This window comes from Fusarium verticillioides, chromosome 7, assembly GCF_000149555.1.
Source record: "Fusarium verticillioides 7600 chromosome 7, whole genome shotgun sequence".
NCBI lineage: Eukaryota > Fungi > Ascomycota > Sordariomycetes > Hypocreales > Nectriaceae > Fusarium > Fusarium verticillioides.
The window spans coordinates 1274551-1292313 of record NC_031681.1 but is presented as its reverse complement, the minus strand read 5'-3'; the positions used below and the strand labels follow the sequence as shown (position 1 = coordinate 1292313).

At 49.5% G+C, this 17763-nt stretch overlaps 3 protein-coding genes across 6 annotated transcripts; 2 read left to right on the top strand and 1 right to left on the bottom strand.

Annotated features, from left to right (window-relative positions):
- Positions 1 to 1591: 1591 nt before the first annotated feature.
- Positions 1592 to 6913, top strand: FVEG_06952 (hypothetical protein). 4 transcript variants are annotated; one of them, XM_018895422.1, is made up of 3 exons: positions 1592 to 3395; positions 3656 to 3811; positions 3865 to 6913. In XM_018895422.1, the coding sequence occupies exons 1-3, from the start codon at positions 3254 to 3256 to the stop codon at positions 6435 to 6437; spliced, it is 2871 nt and encodes a 956-aa protein (XP_018752667.1). In that variant the 5' UTR covers positions 1592 to 3253; the 3' UTR covers positions 6438 to 6913. The 4 variants fall into 4 exon arrangements, with proteins under 4 accessions (XP_018752667.1, XP_018752670.1, XP_018752669.1 ...); XM_018895425.1 differs by having other exon boundaries at positions 1592 to 3589; XM_018895424.1 differs by having other exon boundaries at positions 1592 to 3597.
- FVEG_06951 (GPI mannosyltransferase 3) lies at positions 6857 to 8991 on the bottom strand (the record flags this gene model as incomplete). Its single annotated transcript, XM_018895421.1, has 3 exons — positions 8723 to 8991; positions 8311 to 8541; positions 6857 to 8260 (listed from the first exon to the last, which is right to left on the bottom strand). The coding sequence occupies exons 1-3, from the start codon at positions 8927 to 8929 to the stop codon at positions 6857 to 6859; spliced, it is 1842 nt and encodes a 613-aa protein (XP_018752666.1). The 5' UTR covers positions 8930 to 8991.
- A 1157-nt stretch (positions 8992 to 10148) lies between these two features.
- Positions 10149 to 12484, top strand: FVEG_06950 (ornithine aminotransferase). The gene is made up of 2 exons (XM_018895420.1): positions 10149 to 11152; positions 11206 to 12484. Exons 1-2 carry the CDS (start codon positions 10679 to 10681, stop codon positions 12043 to 12045), a joined length of 1314 nt encoding a protein of 437 aa, XP_018752665.1. The 5' UTR covers positions 10149 to 10678; the 3' UTR covers positions 12046 to 12484.
- The last annotated feature ends 5279 nt before the right edge of the window (positions 12485 to 17763 follow it).

The following is a 17763-nucleotide window of genomic DNA, read 5'->3' as shown; positions in this document are numbered from 1 at the left end:
AGTTGGCCGGGATTGGATGAGGCGCAGTCCATGTATTGCCCCTAGTGTTTGGTGTGCAATAAGATAAACGTCACTGACCAAGACATGCATATGTGTTTACTCAAAGAAAGACGGAGAAGTGGGAGGCACATGAATTATAACATGACGTGAAAGAAACTCAGTACCTATAGCATGGGCTGTATACAAGGGATATTATGCTTCCAGAACTTCTTTTACTCACTGATATCGACAAAACTGAAGCATGAGATGGGCAACGAATCAGGAGACAGAGAGGATTCAAAAGAGGCGAAAGACTGACGTGTGATGGTTGCAATCTTTCAACGTCCTTGGAGATGTACATGCCAAATATGGAAACATCCATCAATCAATCGCCAGTCCCTTGTGTGTGTGTGTCGATGCCAACCATGCATGCTTAAGTCAAAGAGAAGTACGTACTGTGCGTCAGCTGTCTAGGTACTGAGTCTTGGAGGTAAACATCGAGCTGGTCCGTTTTATTATCCAAATTCCATTCTCTATACTCCGTACAAAATACAGACAGACGGTCTCACTTGTTGGTGTTGGCGCACCGGGTGAGACAAGGTAGGGCCTTAGCTTCAGAGTCGAAATGAAAAGAGTCTCGATTTGGACAGTCAACGTAAACAGCCCTGTAAATCGACTCCAGAGCATCCTCAACCGTGGAGGTGTCCAACTAAGATCAACAGTCTTTTTTGGGAGTGCAGACTGCAGACTAGACCACGGATAAGCCAAGTTCTGATGCTTATTAGTGCCGGGATATCATCCATGGTTTATGGTTTGTTGGTGTTGTCGAGTTGCAGTAGTGGTTTCAGCTGAGAGTCCAGGGCCCTTTTTTTTTCTTTGAGTGAGTGACTCAGACAGAGTCTCTAGTGTCTCTCAGCAGTGAGTGAGTGATAAGAGCTAGGGACCTCAACAAGCTATTGACGGGTTATATCCTCCTAGAGCTGTGATCGACAGTACCTCGTCACTGTGGAGAGATCTATCTATTAATTACCGCCGTTGTGACTTGTAGGGCAGAACAGGGCAGGCAGGCAGATTGAGCGAGCGATGTGATTCAATTTGACTGATCGTGTTCCAAGCATGAATCCTGGTAAATCTCCATGCCCACGACGCAATCGCAATCCAACTACTTGCGCCCAAAGTATCCACCAACAGCAACCGCTTGCGGCGTTGGAGTTGGATGGTTGACCCTGTAGATTGATCAATTGATATCCGACTATTCTATACATGACAGTTCTTTTATTAGAGATCTGGTACTGCAGAAAAAGTTGGTTAGGCTGAAGATGGGTAGTATCAGATCCAACGTAGACGGGCATCCAAGATGCATTGTATACAACTGTGCGGATACGGATATTCACTGATATTGACAATGATATCACGTCTTCTTCACAACGTACATATATCCGTCGTTGACAATCAAGTTTAAAATGGAGATTCAGAGTTTGCCAACAGTAGACGATGTACCTGAAAGAATTGAGTGATCTGAGATGGGTCCAATTAACTACCTACTATTGAAAGTTTATTATGTACGAGCGGATAACTAAAACTCGACCTGCATTCTCATTCTCGTATTTCATCTCCCCTCTCGCAATCTTGTCTTGTCTCTATCACCATCCTTGTCCTTGTCCCATCTTCCCACTTCCCGCTCTCGCTTGTTCACATTCACGCTCGTTCGTTCGTTTGGTCACTCGCTTTCGTCCCAATTTGGTTGCCCTAATTACACACGTTAACAAAGCCTGTTATTAACTATCCATTGGATTGGGTACACTCTGTTTCAGTGCAAATAAGCCCACCCACCACCAAGTAACCTCCTGTCTGCTCCCACTTACAGCAGACCTTTTCCACTTGTTTCGATACTGGCCTGACATTCGCTATCAAGTATTCGAGAGAGAGGCAAAGGCCACTACTAAAGCTGGCTTGTTTTGCTACCTGCATATGAATACATAATTAGAAGCTGTGAGGTGCTGCATCTGCATTCTCTTGCAATTCCTATTGCAGCCCAGAATTAACCTCAACTCCACACAACATATCCAACCGATACCCTTTTAACCACCGAGTCAGTCAAGTCTTACTTAAAGACTGATAAGATATCTTACTCAGTCTTCTCCTGTCCTTTGTATCTTGCCTACCTAGGTACCTACATACGGATACCTACATTAGTACTTAAGTTAGTTTACAACGCAACCCTTTGTCTTTGTCCATCATTTCCCTCCAGTCAGGTACGGCAAGGTACCCCCAACTCCCTGTATGTACTGTACCTGGACACAATTGCCCTCCAGCTCCCCCTAGACCCAGACCCAGCACTACTAAGGTACGCTACGCTACGGGTACCTACAATAGTGGCTTTCGGTCCCAAGTCCCCCGCCTCACATCAATTGGATTGGATTTCTTTAATCTTACTCCCTCCCGTTCACGTTCACTCACTCGCTGGCTCTTGATGCCACCAACTGTTTCTGTCTTCTCTGCTCTGCTCCTCTATTGCTACGACGCGATAATCATCGACTTGAGTGATAATTTACAGCCTTGACCCGCTCGAAGCGTCTCTTGCCGTTCCTTTCTTTATCGCCTCACCTCGTCACCATCATCATCACATCGCACGCACGCACTCACTCACGCACTCACTCACTATTTTGTGCCTTGACGATTCTTGCTTACGCCCGAACCCGTGCCTCAGAGCCAAGGATTTGAATCTGGATTACCAGACACAAAGTGAACTGAACCAAGCCAGCGCCTAACGCCTTGACGCCCTACACTACTACTGTTGTACCGCTCCAACGCCCTTGACGCTACCAATCATCGACCGATCTGTCTCATCCTAGACTGGCGCGCACACTGTTGCCATCGACTCCCTCGCTCGCTTGCTCGCTTGAGCTTCCCCAGCTCAAGGCTTTGATTTCTAGCTCCTGATCTCTAGCCTCACATCGCATCGCCATTTCCATCCTGCTGTCGCCTATCGGCATCGGTCGAGTCGAGACCTTTTCCTCACCCTGCCGCCCGCCTCTCTGAACCCGGCCTCTGTATTATAGCACGGCTCCGGGTCACCGCTTCAGCGCACCTTGTCGCCGCATCCTCGCTCGACCTCTATTGAGGCTGAGGCCCAGCCATCGTGACTTTGGCAACTGGGCCGGCCCAGCTGTAGTGTCGCTCGTCACCTCAACCTCAACCTCATATTCCTCTACGCTTTCGCTTTCGCTTTCGCAGTCGTCGCTCTCGCTCTTGGCACGCGCAGCCTTTCGCCATGACGTCCGCCGCCTCGAACCCTAATCAGGCCAACCAGCCGGCTCTCCAAATCAACAATGCAGCATCCCCGCCCAGCAAGCGCGACCTCAAATCATGGTGGAAGGGTTTCAAGCTGCCTTCGAAGCACCAGGAACCCCAGGGTAAGATATCTCCCTCCTCCACTCTTCACTGCGCAACCCTGCCGAGCTTCGAGTCAGAACGTCATAAAGCAGTATAGTTTCGTTACTATCACCTGTCGCGATACGCTTGTCGACGATTTTGAATCCTTCGAACCACAGCGCCTACGGCTGATCACAACTGAATCCGTTGCACATAGAATTCTCACATTCACGAAGTCAATATGCACATAGCTTTACTCCCCCACTTCTTCATGTCTGGTCTCTAACTTGTGTACTTGCAGAAACCCGCCCCCAAGGTATCTTCGGAGTGCCTTTGCGGCAAAGCATAACATATGCCAACGTCGCCATCTCACTCATCGATGAAAATGGACAGAGCTACATCTACGGCTATGTCCCCATTGTCGTCGCAAAATGTGGCGTCTTCCTCAAAGAAAAAGGTTGGTTCTCTTGGCCTGGCTTACAGGGAAATTGTGCTGACGCTTCCTTTCAGCTACCCACGTCGAAGGAATTTTCCGGCTTAGCGGTTCGGAAAAGAGAATAAAGGAGCTTAAAACCATATTCGACTCACCTGATAGATACGGGAAGGGTCTCGTTTGGGATGGATACACTGTACACGATGCTGCCAATGTTCTGCGACGATATCTCAACGACCTCCCTGAACCCGTCGTTCCCCTTGATCTTTACGAGAAGTTCCGCGACCCCCTCCGAGGCGCAACCAAGCAAGCTGTGGGCGATGCAGAGGGGCCTCAATTCGTCGAAAATTTCAACGAGAAAGCGGCCATCTTGCAGTACCAGCGACTCATCACGGAGCTACCGCCCTTAAACCGACAGCTACTTCTCTACATTCTCGATCTTCTCGCGGTTTTCGCTGCCAAGGCGGACGAGAACCGCATGAACTCACAAAATCTGGCTGCCATCTTCCAGCCAGGCATGCTCTCGCACCCAGCACATGCCATGGCTCCCGAGGAATACCGACTGAACCAATGTGTTATCATTTTCTTGATTGAGAACCAGGATCACTTCCTTATTGGTATGCAGGGCACCGCTGCTGATGAAAAGACCAAGAAAGAGGTGGAGTCTGGCACACCCAGTGGCCCTCTCACCCCTCAGCCTACTCGAAAGACAAGCCTAGGCCGATCGGCGTCCAATGCGAGTGCAGGCGCCAACAGTGTGCGGCGGGATGGCAAGCTTCGAAGAAACCGATCCGTGTCGTCACGGAACTCCAGGAATGACGGAAGCTCCACGCCCAATAGTCCAGCCTTGACAGCTACGCCGACGACAGGTGGATTGGCTAGAAGCAATACTGTGCCATCCAAGAAATCTCCTGCCATTGGTGCTGGCCGATTTCAGAGGTCTGACGGTTCAGGGCCCCGTTCTCCTGCCCATCTAGAGCCTTTGACACAAGTCAACCCTACAGAGAGCATAGAACAATCTCCCCAATCGACGAGGTCATCTGACTTCATATCTGGCGGTTACCTCACACCAACGAAGGCTCCTGTAACAGGCCGCAGTCACGAGAGACTACTTGAAGTGCCGCCGGAGTCCTCCACACCATCCAAGGAGCGCAATATCCCCAACATCTTCCGTAGCACACCCAACACTGATACTGGTGACAAGAGACAGCCTAACAAACTGAAGAAGAAGAGGATACCAGGAAGCCTGAACCCAAGTGCTCAGAGTTCTGCTGCCTCTTTGACATACACACATCCGAATGCTGGATCATCTCCTGGAGCGGAACTCGCTAACCCGATGGAACATGCTCAGCACAATGAATCCGGAACTCAGGCATTTCCGCAACAACCAGCCCCGATTCTCGAAGAACGACATCGAGAAGCATTGGAGCAGCAGCAAGAACTGCATGATCGACCTTCGCATGGGCAAAATCCCCAAGAAACTTCACTCGCACATCCTGCTCCTCTGACGCAGCAAAAGAGTGACGTTTCATCTGAGCACACTCCTAGGGCATCTCAAGCGTCATCAAACCAGAGTCTTCGCCCAGACAATACACTGAAGTCGAAAAAGTCACCACCAACATCTCTGCACTCATCTTTTAACGAAGGCTCGGACTTGGATCAAATTCTTGACGAGCAGTCGGTCAGCACTGTTGATCAAGCAGAAAAGGAACGAAAGAAGCGTTGGCGGTTGTCGAGGAGTAAGAATGCTGACAACGGCTCCTCTACCGGTCTCACCTCACCACGCCTTGCCCTTGGGCAGAACGACAATGGCGACGTCAGCAACCTATCAATATCAAGTTCCAGTCATAGGCCTCGAAAGAGCGAGAGCTCTGATCGACCTTACATGGTCAGCGAGGGACATGGTAGCTTCGATCAGGGCAGAGAAAGTGATTCCAAGGGTCCCATAGGATGGATCAGGAACAAGTACCGTGAAGCAAAAGAGAGTGCGGAACAAAGGCGGAATAAGTCTCCTCCTCCGGCAGACCGTCCTGGGCTAGGCGCCTCAAGCTTCCAACCCCGAGGAAAGAGTTTGGAAATTAGAAGAGACGAGCCAACGCAACATGCTTCCCTTGACGCAATAGCCGGCGCTCCAGCAGTTGTCTCTAATCCTGCTGCAGCTCCCGGCCCAGCAACGGGTCCGGCTCCTAAAGCGACACAAGTTGCTCAGACAGCCACAGTCTCAATGGTTCAACCTGAGCCTACATCGACTGTCCAGCCAACCCATCCTCAAGCGCAAGTCCCTCCACCGGCCCAGGTTCAGGCTCAATCTCAACCTCAGCCGACAACTCCAGCCCAGCCCCCTATTCAGGAGCAGAGTCGATCCCCAGTTGAACCAAAAGTTCAGACAGAATCTCCAAAGCCGCAAAGCCCCCAGACACCCCAGAAGATCATTTCTATGCTTGATGTCGACACGCCACCTCAGGCGGAGGAACCGAAACCCGTTCAAGAACAGTCACAGCCCCTGTTGTCGCAGGAGCCAAAAGCGGAAGAAAAGCCAGTCCAGGCTACCGAGCAGCCAGCAGTGATAGCGCCTGTACAGCCCGAGCAAGTACAGCCTAAGCAACAGCAAGTAAAGTCAGAGTCAGAGACACCAAAGCAGGAGCAATAGGAGGAGAAAAGCGTTCTAGTTCAAATGGGAGGAGTATTCTGGAATGGTTGAAATAGTATCACGGCACGATAGCCTTTTCTTTTTTAGTTCATTTTTAGGGAGAATGAGATGGACATCATGATGGATATGCGGGAGACGGGTTTATCGACTGAACCCTGCTTAGACTCTCTACCACCCTTGTAAGTCGATTACATGTATGTAATGTAGCCTGGTGTGATGGTGAGCTTTATTTCATTTGAGCGGGTGGAGGAGTATAGTCAAGGAGTACAGGTTACTACAACAAAGATATGACATCCAAGCAGTTTCATGGTTTGATGCATTCGCTGGATGCTCAAGGGCTTACCATCGACAAAGCACGATATTTCTATGGTACACTCTTAGTATACACTCAATATTCATCCAAAATCTGGACGGCAATTCTACAGCTCCTTCACTGGAGGTGCGTTATCGTAAATACCGGTGTCCCACACAATCATCTTTCCCGCGCGTCGCCAATCTTCGTTAAACAAACCATTGAAGCCCTTCCAAACAGGGCGCACCTGTGTGAGACCGAGAGCCTGCGCCTCAGGAGTCTTGACGAAGTCCTGTAGCCATGGCTCGATACCGTCGAAACCGACGATGTAGCGAGGAATAGTAAGCGGCTTTTCTGGTCCAAATAGCTCCGAAGTAAGAAATGGAATAGGGTTGTCGTAAAAGCGATCAGCCTCATCACGATAGTTCTCTCGCTCAGGAGTGTTTGGCTCAGTGTGAAGAGGTGGTTCACAAGTGAGGGCGTAAGCTCGTAGGCCAGGGTATACTAGGTGGGATCGCCAAGGGGTAGAATGGCAAGGCATGAGGAAAAGGGCGAATAACTCTTCGTCTTTCTCAGGTCCAACAGAGAAGCGAGAAGTCTGGGCGAGTTGAACTGAGTCTGGGTGGATGCGTTCGTATTCATGACGGAGATATGAAAGAACATTGAGGGGGGCTGGTTGGTGGAAGAAGGATAGATATCCGGCGAGAAAGACGTTGACGCCCAGTGCAGCCAGGAGGTAGTGCTTATTGCGGATTTCAGGCCGAGGACGGGGGTTGTTGGTGGTAGCATCTGGCTGGAAAGTGAAGAATGAGGAGGTAACGGGAGCGGAGAGGATGCTGAGTGCTGGGAGAAGAGGATAGATGAAGCGAACCTCCTTATGAGAGATGAATGAAAGCGCACCGATAGTTGTGAAGACGGTATATGCGAGTGTCTTGAGTGCATTGGACTGGCTCGTTGATGAGGCAAATGCACTCGGCTTATACAGAGCCACAATTGCAAAAGGAAGACTGGTGGTGCAGATAAGAGGGAGACCCTGGAGAATGTAGTAATGCCATGGATTGCGGCCATAGAACACGGCAAGAGATTTGGAGAGGTTGAAGTTGAGGAAGTTGTACGCAGGGAATGTCCAGAAGCCAAAGTATAGACGATCTGATGCGATGGATATGGCCAAGATTAGGGAACCGCAGAGAATTGCCTCGCGAACCAATGCAAATACAGTCGAAATTGTAATCGGTGAAGAGCCTTGTAGTGAGATCCGGGTGAGAGTGAAGAATACAATGGTCGCCCAGATGAGAACATTGGTCGGTCGAAGAACAACGGCCAATGCTGCCAGGCACAGAGATGCACGAAGCGACCAGAGACTCCTGAGAACAGGTGTGGATTTGGGATTCTCCTTTGTTGTCTGCACAGCACTGACAAGTTCCCAGGGCCAATAGTACAACGCCATCACAGTGAGAGTCATCTCAAGAGAGTTGGAAAAGGTACGTGTAGAACAGTACCATTGCCAGGGGTTGAAGAGTTGAAGGAAGAGCTGGACCATCAAGTCAGTCGATGGCCTGGAAACCTGAGTATATCACTCACTGCAAAGAAGGAGACATTGCTGTTGGCTCCATAGATAGACACGGCGAGTTGCCAGGTGTACCAGTCGCCAAGACCAGCAATGACGGCTTGAAGGGCTTTCGGGGCTGCGACGAGGATGGCAGCGCGGAGGATGCCTATAGGGAGGATGTGGCTGGAGATGAAGTCTGCGATGAGATAGGACCCGGCAAAGAGAGCTGGGTGAAGAGAGGTTCTGAGTTGATGTTTCCATTCCTAATAAGTTTTGTCAGTGGCTTTGATCGACTGTGGACGTCTGATATAGTAGCTGATACGGTGTAAGTGGTGGAGTTGTCACCTCGCAACTCGTAAACAACCACATATTGAAGAGGGGAAGCACACATGAGTGTTTGTACGACAGGTAGATATAAACGAGAAGATAAAGAAACAAACATACCCAAGTTAACCATGCACCGCTCCTAGAGCCAAAGGCCAAATCCCAAGCTGGCTCAAGAGATTGGAAGAACTCATCTGGCTGGAAAAAGGTAGCTATCCACCAAGCATTGATGAGCCGAATGACAATGATATCACGCAGGAAAACAGAACGATTCCTCTTATTCCGAGCCTCATCCAACACTTTTCTTGAAACTGTTGCGGACGACATGATTAATGTCCACTGAGCTGATGGCCAGGTATATCTATCTATCTGTCTATAGGGGCTGGACTATCCTAAGGAGACAACTGTTTATTGTGAGAGTGTGGCTCAGACGCTGATTGGCTGCTGATTGGTTGGTACTGTTCTCTCATGTGGCGGCGTTGGCCACAAGCCACACTTTGGATGGAACAGTAGATTCAGTGCGAAGCAGGAAACATGACGAGAAACAAAATAAGCTTCTATATGAAATTTGATTAACTATTGAGTAGGGTAGACATGAGGATTAGGCCGTAGCTAGGGTTTGAGCTGATGTGATTCAAAGACGACCTGTACTACCTTACCTACATAGTAGATATGTACAGTGGTTAACCCCAACTCTACTTCGGTACAACTAGCACCGAAGAAAAAATATATTTCTGCTGCTGTAAACAAAACAAAGTCTGTCTCTAAACTCATGACTTATTATTTTTTGTTACATCATGAAACAAAATATTACATATGTGATTCTGGCGGCTCAGACGGAGTTAAGACAGTTCCGCTGATAAATGGCGGAGCTGGCGGAACGAGCGGCATCTGGCGGGAAAGGATAAGGTCAGAGATTTGGCCGAATAGACTGGGACTGGGACTGGGACTGGGAACACACTGAGAGGTGGCATTGGTTGGTTCTCTATCTGACTACTCCATCGATATCAATTGACATGTTGGGGGTCACATGAGGATGAGAAGCTGTTACTCAATAGCAAGCAAATAGTTTGGATTTGGTTGCGTGTGGCACATTTGATGGTTGCAGTAAAAGAACCAAGACAAACTCTGTTTTCAGAGAGGAAGTACTCTCTGGCTCTCTACGGCCAATATAACGACATAGATTATCATCTTGGTGTGATGACAGTAATAGAGACATCTCCATTGGTTATCCAAGAAATAGGGTCGTTGGTCAAAGTCTAGACCTGCATTGAACCCATGTCAGGTGGTTCTAGAGCCCCTCATTCCCCTCACCTCCCAGCCTCTCCCCAGATTATGTAGTTATGTTGTGACTGAGTTCACAGAGCTGAGCCTCTTTTAACTCATGATGGATGCACATCATGTCCAATGAGATTGCGGCGTAGACCAAATAAAGTAAATTCGACGTGCTCGGTATAGATAACATACCTACCACGAAAGGAAGTGATCTAGATTTGGAGAAGCGACATACGTACATCCAACCATCCATCCATTCCATGTCTTGGTTCACGGCCGTAATAAGCGATGACATGCCCCTCTCCATCATGTCATGACAAGGCACTCACTGTAGGTAGTTGTCAACTGAACACGGGCATCTCGGCCGGTGGCGGCAGGTCACCCGCCCTATTCCGCCCCGACCTCTCACCCAATCAGCTCCGTCAGAACCTCAACTTCGCAACCTCACGCCCGCACACTCCCACGCTTGGTCGCTACCACTTGCACTTAGGGGTATAGTGTCGACAAACAACTCTAGATGCAGTCTTGGTTTTGCTGTAATAATTACCTAAGAAATCATGTCTTGTCTCGTTCCTGTCCGCAACAAGCCTCCGCTTGCCGACAACCGTCAACCCGCTATCGGTCCTTAAAGAGCAGCCATGTTGTCCTCAAACTTTGAATTGTTCTCGTCTTCTCTTTATTCAATTCAACAACAAGAAGTACCTTGATTCACGACATCCTCACTTTCTACCCACTCTTGTTGCTTTACTCTACTTTACCAACTACAACAACACCAAATTGACGTCACATCCATCCATCACAATGTCTCCCCACGCTGAAAAGGCCGTCTCTCGGTTCCATGCAACCTCTACCGAGAAGGCTATCACCATTGAAGAGGAGTACGCCGCTCACAACTACCACCCTCTCCCCGTAGTCTTCTCACGCGCCGAGGGCATCAACGTCTGGGATCCTGAGGGCCGCCACTACTACGACTTCCTCTCTGCATACAGCGCCGTCAACCAGGGCCACTGCCACCCCGAACTCGTCAAGACTCTTGCCGAGCAGGCTGGTCGATTGACCCTCAGCTCCAGAGCCTTCTACAACGATGTCTTCCCCAAGTGGGCTGAGAAGGTCCGTGATGTTTTCGGCTACGACATGGTTCTGCCCATGTGCACTGGCGCTGAAGCTGTTGAGACAGCCATCAAGATTGCCCGCAAGTGGGCGTACAAGGTCAAGGGTGTTCCTCAGGAGAAGGCTTGGATCTTTGGTGTTTCCGAGAACTTCCACGGCCGAACCGTAAGTTCCTATATCCCTAAACGTAGAAGCAACGTTGCTAACATGTGCCCCAGATGACCGCCATTACTCTGTCTGTCGACCCCGAATCAAGAGAAAACTACGGCCCTTATGTCCCCAACGTAGGCGCCTTCAACCCCACCACTGGCAAGGCCATTCGATACAACAACGTTGCCGATCTCGAGGAGGTTCTTGAGGCTCACGGCAAGGAGACTGCTGCTTTCATCTGCGAGCCCATCCAGGGTGAGGCTGGTGTTGTTGTCCCCGATGAGGATTACCTCGCAAAGGTCCAGGCTCTCTGCACCAAGCACAACGTTTTGTTCATCTGCGACGAGATCCAGACTGGTATCGGCCGAACTGGACGCATGCTCTGCTCCCAGTGGGCCAACATCAAGCCCGACCTTGTCACCCTTGGAAAGGCCATTTCTGGTGGCATGTACCCTGTGAGCTGCGTTCTTAGCAGCAAGGAGGTCATGCTAGTCGTCGAGCCCGGCACTCACGGTTCTACCTACGGTGGTAACCCTCTGGGCTGTGCCGTCTCAATCCGCGCTCTTGAGATTATGGAAGAGGAGGATCTTACTGCCAAGGCTGAGAAGCTCGGTAACATGTTCCGCGATGGCCTCAAGGCTCTCAACACCCCTATCCTCAAGGTGATCCGAGGAAAGGGTCTCCTCAACGCCGTTGTCATCGACGAATCTGCTGCCAACGGCCGAACTGCCTGGGATCTGTGCCTGCTGCTCAAGAGCAAGGGTCTTCTCGCTAAGCCCACTCACGGCGACATCATCCGCTTTGCGCCTCCTCTGGTGATCAGTGAAGAGGAGCTTCGAAAGGGTCTTGAGATCATTTCCGAGGCTATCAAGGAGCTTCCCAATGTTGAGCGAGCTCACGGTCACTAAGCGTGGCCTTAACTTTTAAGATACGGATATGATGGGAAAACAAGGGAAAACGGCGTTTGCGATTTATGAATAGACACCAGGTATTATGCCCGCAAACCATAGCGGGATGGTTGACGTATGTTCGGACTGCATAGCCAGAGAACAGCACTCTGGCAGGCGTTTGGGATTCCATGTGGGCTAGAGAGCCTTGTACAAGTTGAATACCTCGATTGAATAAAAATGCTGAAATGATCTATATGTTACTCTGCTGTCCATGGTGCTATCTCTAGATGATTGATAAATGAAAGACTTGGCCAGCCGAGCTCTACGTGAGGAGATTACGGTGCCCTCGGATGCCTCTTCATGGCCACAAACCTGCCATTGCAATATATTGCCATCAGACCTGGCCGGTAGTTGGCGGTCTGCGCAATAGCACTGATCTTTCCCCAAAGCTGTTCCCTGTGTGGCTCAACGCGGCAGGCCGATCAGCCATGAGATCGCCGTTCCATCATGAGACAAGTGCAGGCAGATACAGACATGAACAATGTCACATGAGTTACCTGGCAAGACGTCTTAGTAATATTGGAGGTTTATATATGTCGTAATCGACGAGGAAAACGACGTGTGGGTAACAGCTGACTGTGCAGGTCAAGGTACTGGCTTGGTATGCTGCTCTAAGGTACGTCTCTGACTCGCTACAGTCGATTTACCACGAGACGACGTAATTACGGTTCTACACATGAATAGCTCCATGACTCGCAATACCGGAGAAAAGGGACATTTCTGAAAGTCCAGCATACGATAACACCTGTAACAGTGAAGCCGTCATCGGATCCGTGTCTTCCGTCCGGTGGATCTTGAAACACGGCGTTAACGGAGCCCCAGCACGGCGAAAGCGCCGGTGTAAAGCCGCCGATTCGACGGATCATTCGGCGGCATTTGGAGCGGTAACATACAACATCCAATTACAATTAACGCATGAGGGGGCTCAAAGGGCACTTACTGTCACTGTAACGCAGCAGCCCTTACGAATCATGCACTGTATTTATTGAACGCGTGGCATGCCGTATTGGATGTGGGGATGGCTGGACGGTCATGCTGGGTGCCTGTTTGAGGCCTGATACATGAGATATCGCCCGTATTGTTGGTTACTTGAAGGATACTACGGTGAGAGGTGGTGGGGGATGAGCCAATTCGTGATAGGCAGAGGCAATCTTGCAAATTATCTGGGCTGATCGTATGTTGACCCGATTGATAGAGGAGACGTTGTGTTACGGGAGGATCATTGTCTCGTGAAACTCGCAGAATGCGACTCGATGTGAGCAAGTTACAGATTGAGTAAACTGCAGGAGGTAGAATCACACACATGAACAATAGAGAGAGAAAGCACATGTATCGATATGTGCGTGGCTGCTCTAACGTTTGAGGGATGAGAAACAGTTATCGATGAGTAGATCCACGTGTTTGGAGTGTGGTTGGTTGGCTATTTAGCCAGGCACACACAAAGGGCAGAATGATCGTGGAGGGTTAATTGGCAGAGCACTCCATCCAATTCGAGGTCGTATTCTATCAATTCATAAGAACGCATTTGGGGGGACTTTGGTGTGTGCTCCTAAATTCTCGGTATGCCCAACTGAGAAGGCAGAGAGGCACATGTCCAACACGTCCGTCCATGATAAGAGAAATATCGGGGTTCAACATGAAGAGATAGATAAGAAAAGCAATGGGATCGATCACTTCTCCAGGTTTTCACTAACTCGATTGAGATGCATCGGGAACGCCAAGAGATAGATGGTCAAAGCGTATCATATCAAACAGGAAACCTTGAGTGTCCCATCTAAACATTCGAGGCTATACTTGCCCATGTCGGCGTCACTATTCCTTAATTCTTTTATTGATAACATGGGAAATACAGCACATGATGCCTTTTTTCCTTTTCTTTCTTTTTTAAAGTTGACGAGGCAACATGCTCCCTTGTTCTAGCGGCTTTCAAGCAGCCAGTCGGTCAAGGAACAGGGGGATAGTTGCCGATCTAGGACGAGAAGATGACGATCTAGGTGTGAGTGATGACGGTGTTTGTGTTTGTGTTTGTATTTGCGTTGTCTTTTTTTTTTTTTTTTTTTTTTTTTTTTTTGTGTGTGTGTGTGTGTTTAGTTGTCCTTTGCTTATATAGGAAACATCACGACTCGTATGTTCAGTTGACGTGATAATGGAAGCGGGTGAGTGAGTGAGGAGCACTCACTCACTGTGAGCGGGCACTTCTGTTCCTGACTTGTATGTCTCACCCAGTTCAGTGCCATCATCAATATCCGGAAACATCACCCTCACCATGATCCAATTAATTCACAGGTTGCCCACCCTTTCTTAGACCCGAGTCCTACTGCTAACAAACTCACTAACTCAAAATGTCGGGGAAACCTAATGGGCCTCGTCTGCCTGGTTTCCAAAAAAAGGAACACAACTTGCAAGGTAGGGGTACTGACTGTACTGTTATGTATGCGGCCCGGGCCTGGGCATGATAATGATAATGCACTTTGGTCGGGCGGATTGATGCCTACTTACTTATTCATACGGATAAGCCATGCTGTGGTGCATTGTAGAGCAATGGAACGCCTCCTATTGCGAGCGAGTGAGCATCTGCTGACGCCATGCGCTTTGCGTGACCAGCATCGAATTACAGTATTAGTAACAATTATTTCGCCATCCGAGCTCAGCCATGTCCTCCATGAGCACGAACGAGCACGAGCTTGGCTCTCTAACTTGATCTTGCCCAAACGAGGGACGTCAAGATTTATCTGCGACAAGATCAAAAGTGAGTGTTGGTTCTTTTGCCGGACCGGACCTTGTCCTATCTTGTTGTCCAGACTATCAGCGACGATCAGCCAATATTTCTCACTGGGCTCCATGGCTGGTCGCACCTCGTGGCAGGGAGCGCTATAGCGGGCCATGGCGTCCTAGATGGAGAAACATGCCCTGCCGGCCGACCAGTCTTGATTTGATGGGGGCTGATAGCAGTCAGTTGAGGTGGTGAGGGCATGAGGACGCTTAGTGCTTAGAGAGTACAATCAATACATGCATTAGTACCTTGGCTGCGATCGATGTTGAATGCTTTGGAGTCTTGCAAACTTGGCTGGCGTACTGGGTAAAACCAGCTAATTCAAGGTTGTTCAAGACTCGATTGATATTGACATTGGATGTTTCATCCTCCACTTTCCAGGTCCAGGTTTCAGAACATGCTGCTACCTACAGTATCCCTTGGGCGGCAGGAAAACAGCAAACCTTGATATAGGGTGTCAAAATAAACTTGGTAAAAGTTATCCTAAGCTTAGGCTATATTACCTAAGTCTTTTTATCATTTAAAATCAAGGTCCGGTGTTTTCTTTCCTCCCCTAGGGTGCCTATGGAGCCTGGGAGCTCAAGCTTCCGGAGAAAGTGGACGCGTGAGAGATGCTCGCTCAGTGGGGCCGGGCGACCTCGGCATCCATAACCTTGTATCCGTCCGTGGCCACTAGGTACTGTACTGTACCTACAGTAGGTAGGTATCTGTACCTGTAGATGTTCGTACCTCAAGCCAACTCAAGGCTAATAACCACTTAACGACGTTGTCAAGCCTATGATGGCGGGATGTTTTGACCAAATTGAGTTTGAGTTTGAGAAGAGCTGTCCTATTGTTCATAGATCAGATGCATCACATCATCGGGCTCAGGCAACAACAACACCCACCTCCTCACGAGGCGCTCACAGCGTTGACAGGAGTTGAGGGTGGTCGAGCTTGGCCCGGAATAGTTTAGCTCAGCGTGTATGTATTGCACTTTGACTCTATCGTTATCATGCACCGCATGATTCCTCTTTGTTTTTTTTAGGCCCTTGTTGGGGATGGAGAAAAGAGGCTGCGGCGGTTGTCGGTTGTTTTCCCTTTCTACTTTGATGTACCTAATGTAAAGTGAGTGACTTGTTGACTGACTCACTGATTCATCCATCCTCTCACTCATCGCTTGGCTCTTCCAGGTTCTGTCTCTTCTCATCCCGCTCTTGTCTTTGATCCTCTGGTCTTGTTTTGGACTTGGGTGTATCACGGGGTCACCCAAAAGTGATCGATTAGCCTCTAGGTCATCCCCCGCAAAACAGACCCTTTTTGATCACTGTCTCTTAATTATCAGGCAAGTCCAGGTATTGGTATTATTATCTTCTGTCAGACAGTCAGAGTCCCTTACTCACTGTTTCTGCAATCTCCAGTGATGCCCCCCTGCGTGAGTGCGAAGTGTGTCTCAGTCGTCCACACCCACTTGTGAGGCTGTCATTCTGAGCCAAGTTGAGAGGTACATACATACTCGCGACTTGAGGCTGATTCCCACACAGATCGCATGTACCCCCTGACACTCAGCATCCTTGTCAATTGGAGATTCTCCAGGGCCCTCTGACGCCTGCGGCAGTTCACACGCTAAACAGGTACTCAAGACTTGGTTACTTTACTTCAAATGGATGGAAGCTTTGGAGCTTGGAGCTAAGCAACCTGGGCTGCCTGAGGTAACGCGCCCCCTACAGCCGGGCTAGTTACAGGCTACCCTCCTGGACAGTCACTGCACGCAGCCATTCCCCATTTCCCCCCTTCTAGAAACCCGGACCTTAACTGGGCTTGATTCGTACCAGTCATTCACATCACATCACCTCCCATCAAAACTACGGTATTCACTTTGCACTTGGTTATCTTTACCGTCAACTTTTCTCCTTCTTCTTCTTCTTCTTCTTCTTTTTCTGCCTTTTCCCTATTTCCTTTATATATGGCACTCTGTCTTGTTTGCCTCAATTAACCTTTTGTACTCTGTGCTTTGTTTTTATTCTTGCTCGCACAGCATCTGTTCGACCACAGCCTAGCTCCCTCGCTCGCGTACCTACAATACAATAGTCGGTACCAGAGTTGCGTCTGGGGTGTGTGTGTGACGCAAGCCTCTTGACTTGGAGCCTTGGACTGTCTCTGTATTCCCGTCTGTACCTACAGCACGGAAAGACACTACACCCCATTCAGCAACACATACGAATCATCAACCTGCATAATTCTAGACTCTGGGCATTGCCAATGCATTGGAGGTGCACGATAACATCAAACCATCCCGTCCCTTCCTCCCATTGAGTCACCACTGTCGTCCGCCTCTCTAACCGCCCTATCCGCGTCCACGGTTTTTGGGGGGCGATTATCTCCGATCACGCTCATCCTCCTCCCCAAGTCAAAAACGAGTACGGAGGGTCCTCGACTCAGGTCAACGGTTGGCGCTCGTATAACGTCTCAGATTGGATCGTTACCAAAGGCCCAAAGCTTCGCTTCAGTGCCGTGTAAGTCACCTGGCCTTCAACATACCCCCCAGGACTGCCAGGCTTATCGGTATCCATCCAGTCACTGTAAGGATAGCGTCCAGTTTAGTCCTAGGTACAGTACAGTACGGTGCGGTACCCTGCCTATTCCTATCCCGTCGCATTCTCTGTCCTCCACTATCCTTCTCCTGCCCTGTCGCACCAGCATCAAGCACCCCAGCAAGCCCCATCTGGCAATGACTCTGGGTCTTCTCTTATGGGTGCTGGCTGTGCTTGTAGGCTGTAGCCTCTAAGGCAACTCAAGGCAGGGCAAGTGAAGAATCGCTGGCTCAATCATACCCGTGCAATCCAATCCCCGTCCGTGATCGCCATTGCTCGTGCCGTCACCATACGCTCGCTGTCACACGCATCCCCCGTAGCTTCTTGTTC

What these genes read in the sequence shown, in the direction of transcription:
- FVEG_06950 (XM_018895420.1), top strand. Translation starts at nt 10,679, where the DNA reads ATGTCTCCCCACGCTGAAAAGGCCGTCTCTCGGTTCCATGCAACCTCT. An exon ending in AGAACTTCCACGGCCGAACC is followed by an intron (nt 11,153 to 11,205) that starts GTAAGTTCCTAT and finishes CATGTGCCCCAG; the next exon opens with ATGACCGCCATTACTCTGTC.
- FVEG_06952 (XM_018895422.1), top strand. Translation starts at nt 3,254, where the DNA reads ATGACGTCCGCCGCCTCGAACCCTAATCAGGCCAACCAGCCGGCTCTC. An exon ending in GAAGCACCAGGAACCCCAGG is followed by an intron (nt 3,396 to 3,655) that starts GTAAGATATCTC and finishes GTGTACTTGCAG; the next exon opens with AAACCCGCCCCCAAGGTATC. An exon ending in CGTCTTCCTCAAAGAAAAAG is followed by an intron (nt 3,812 to 3,864) that starts GTTGGTTCTCTT and finishes GCTTCCTTTCAG; the next exon opens with CTACCCACGTCGAAGGAATT.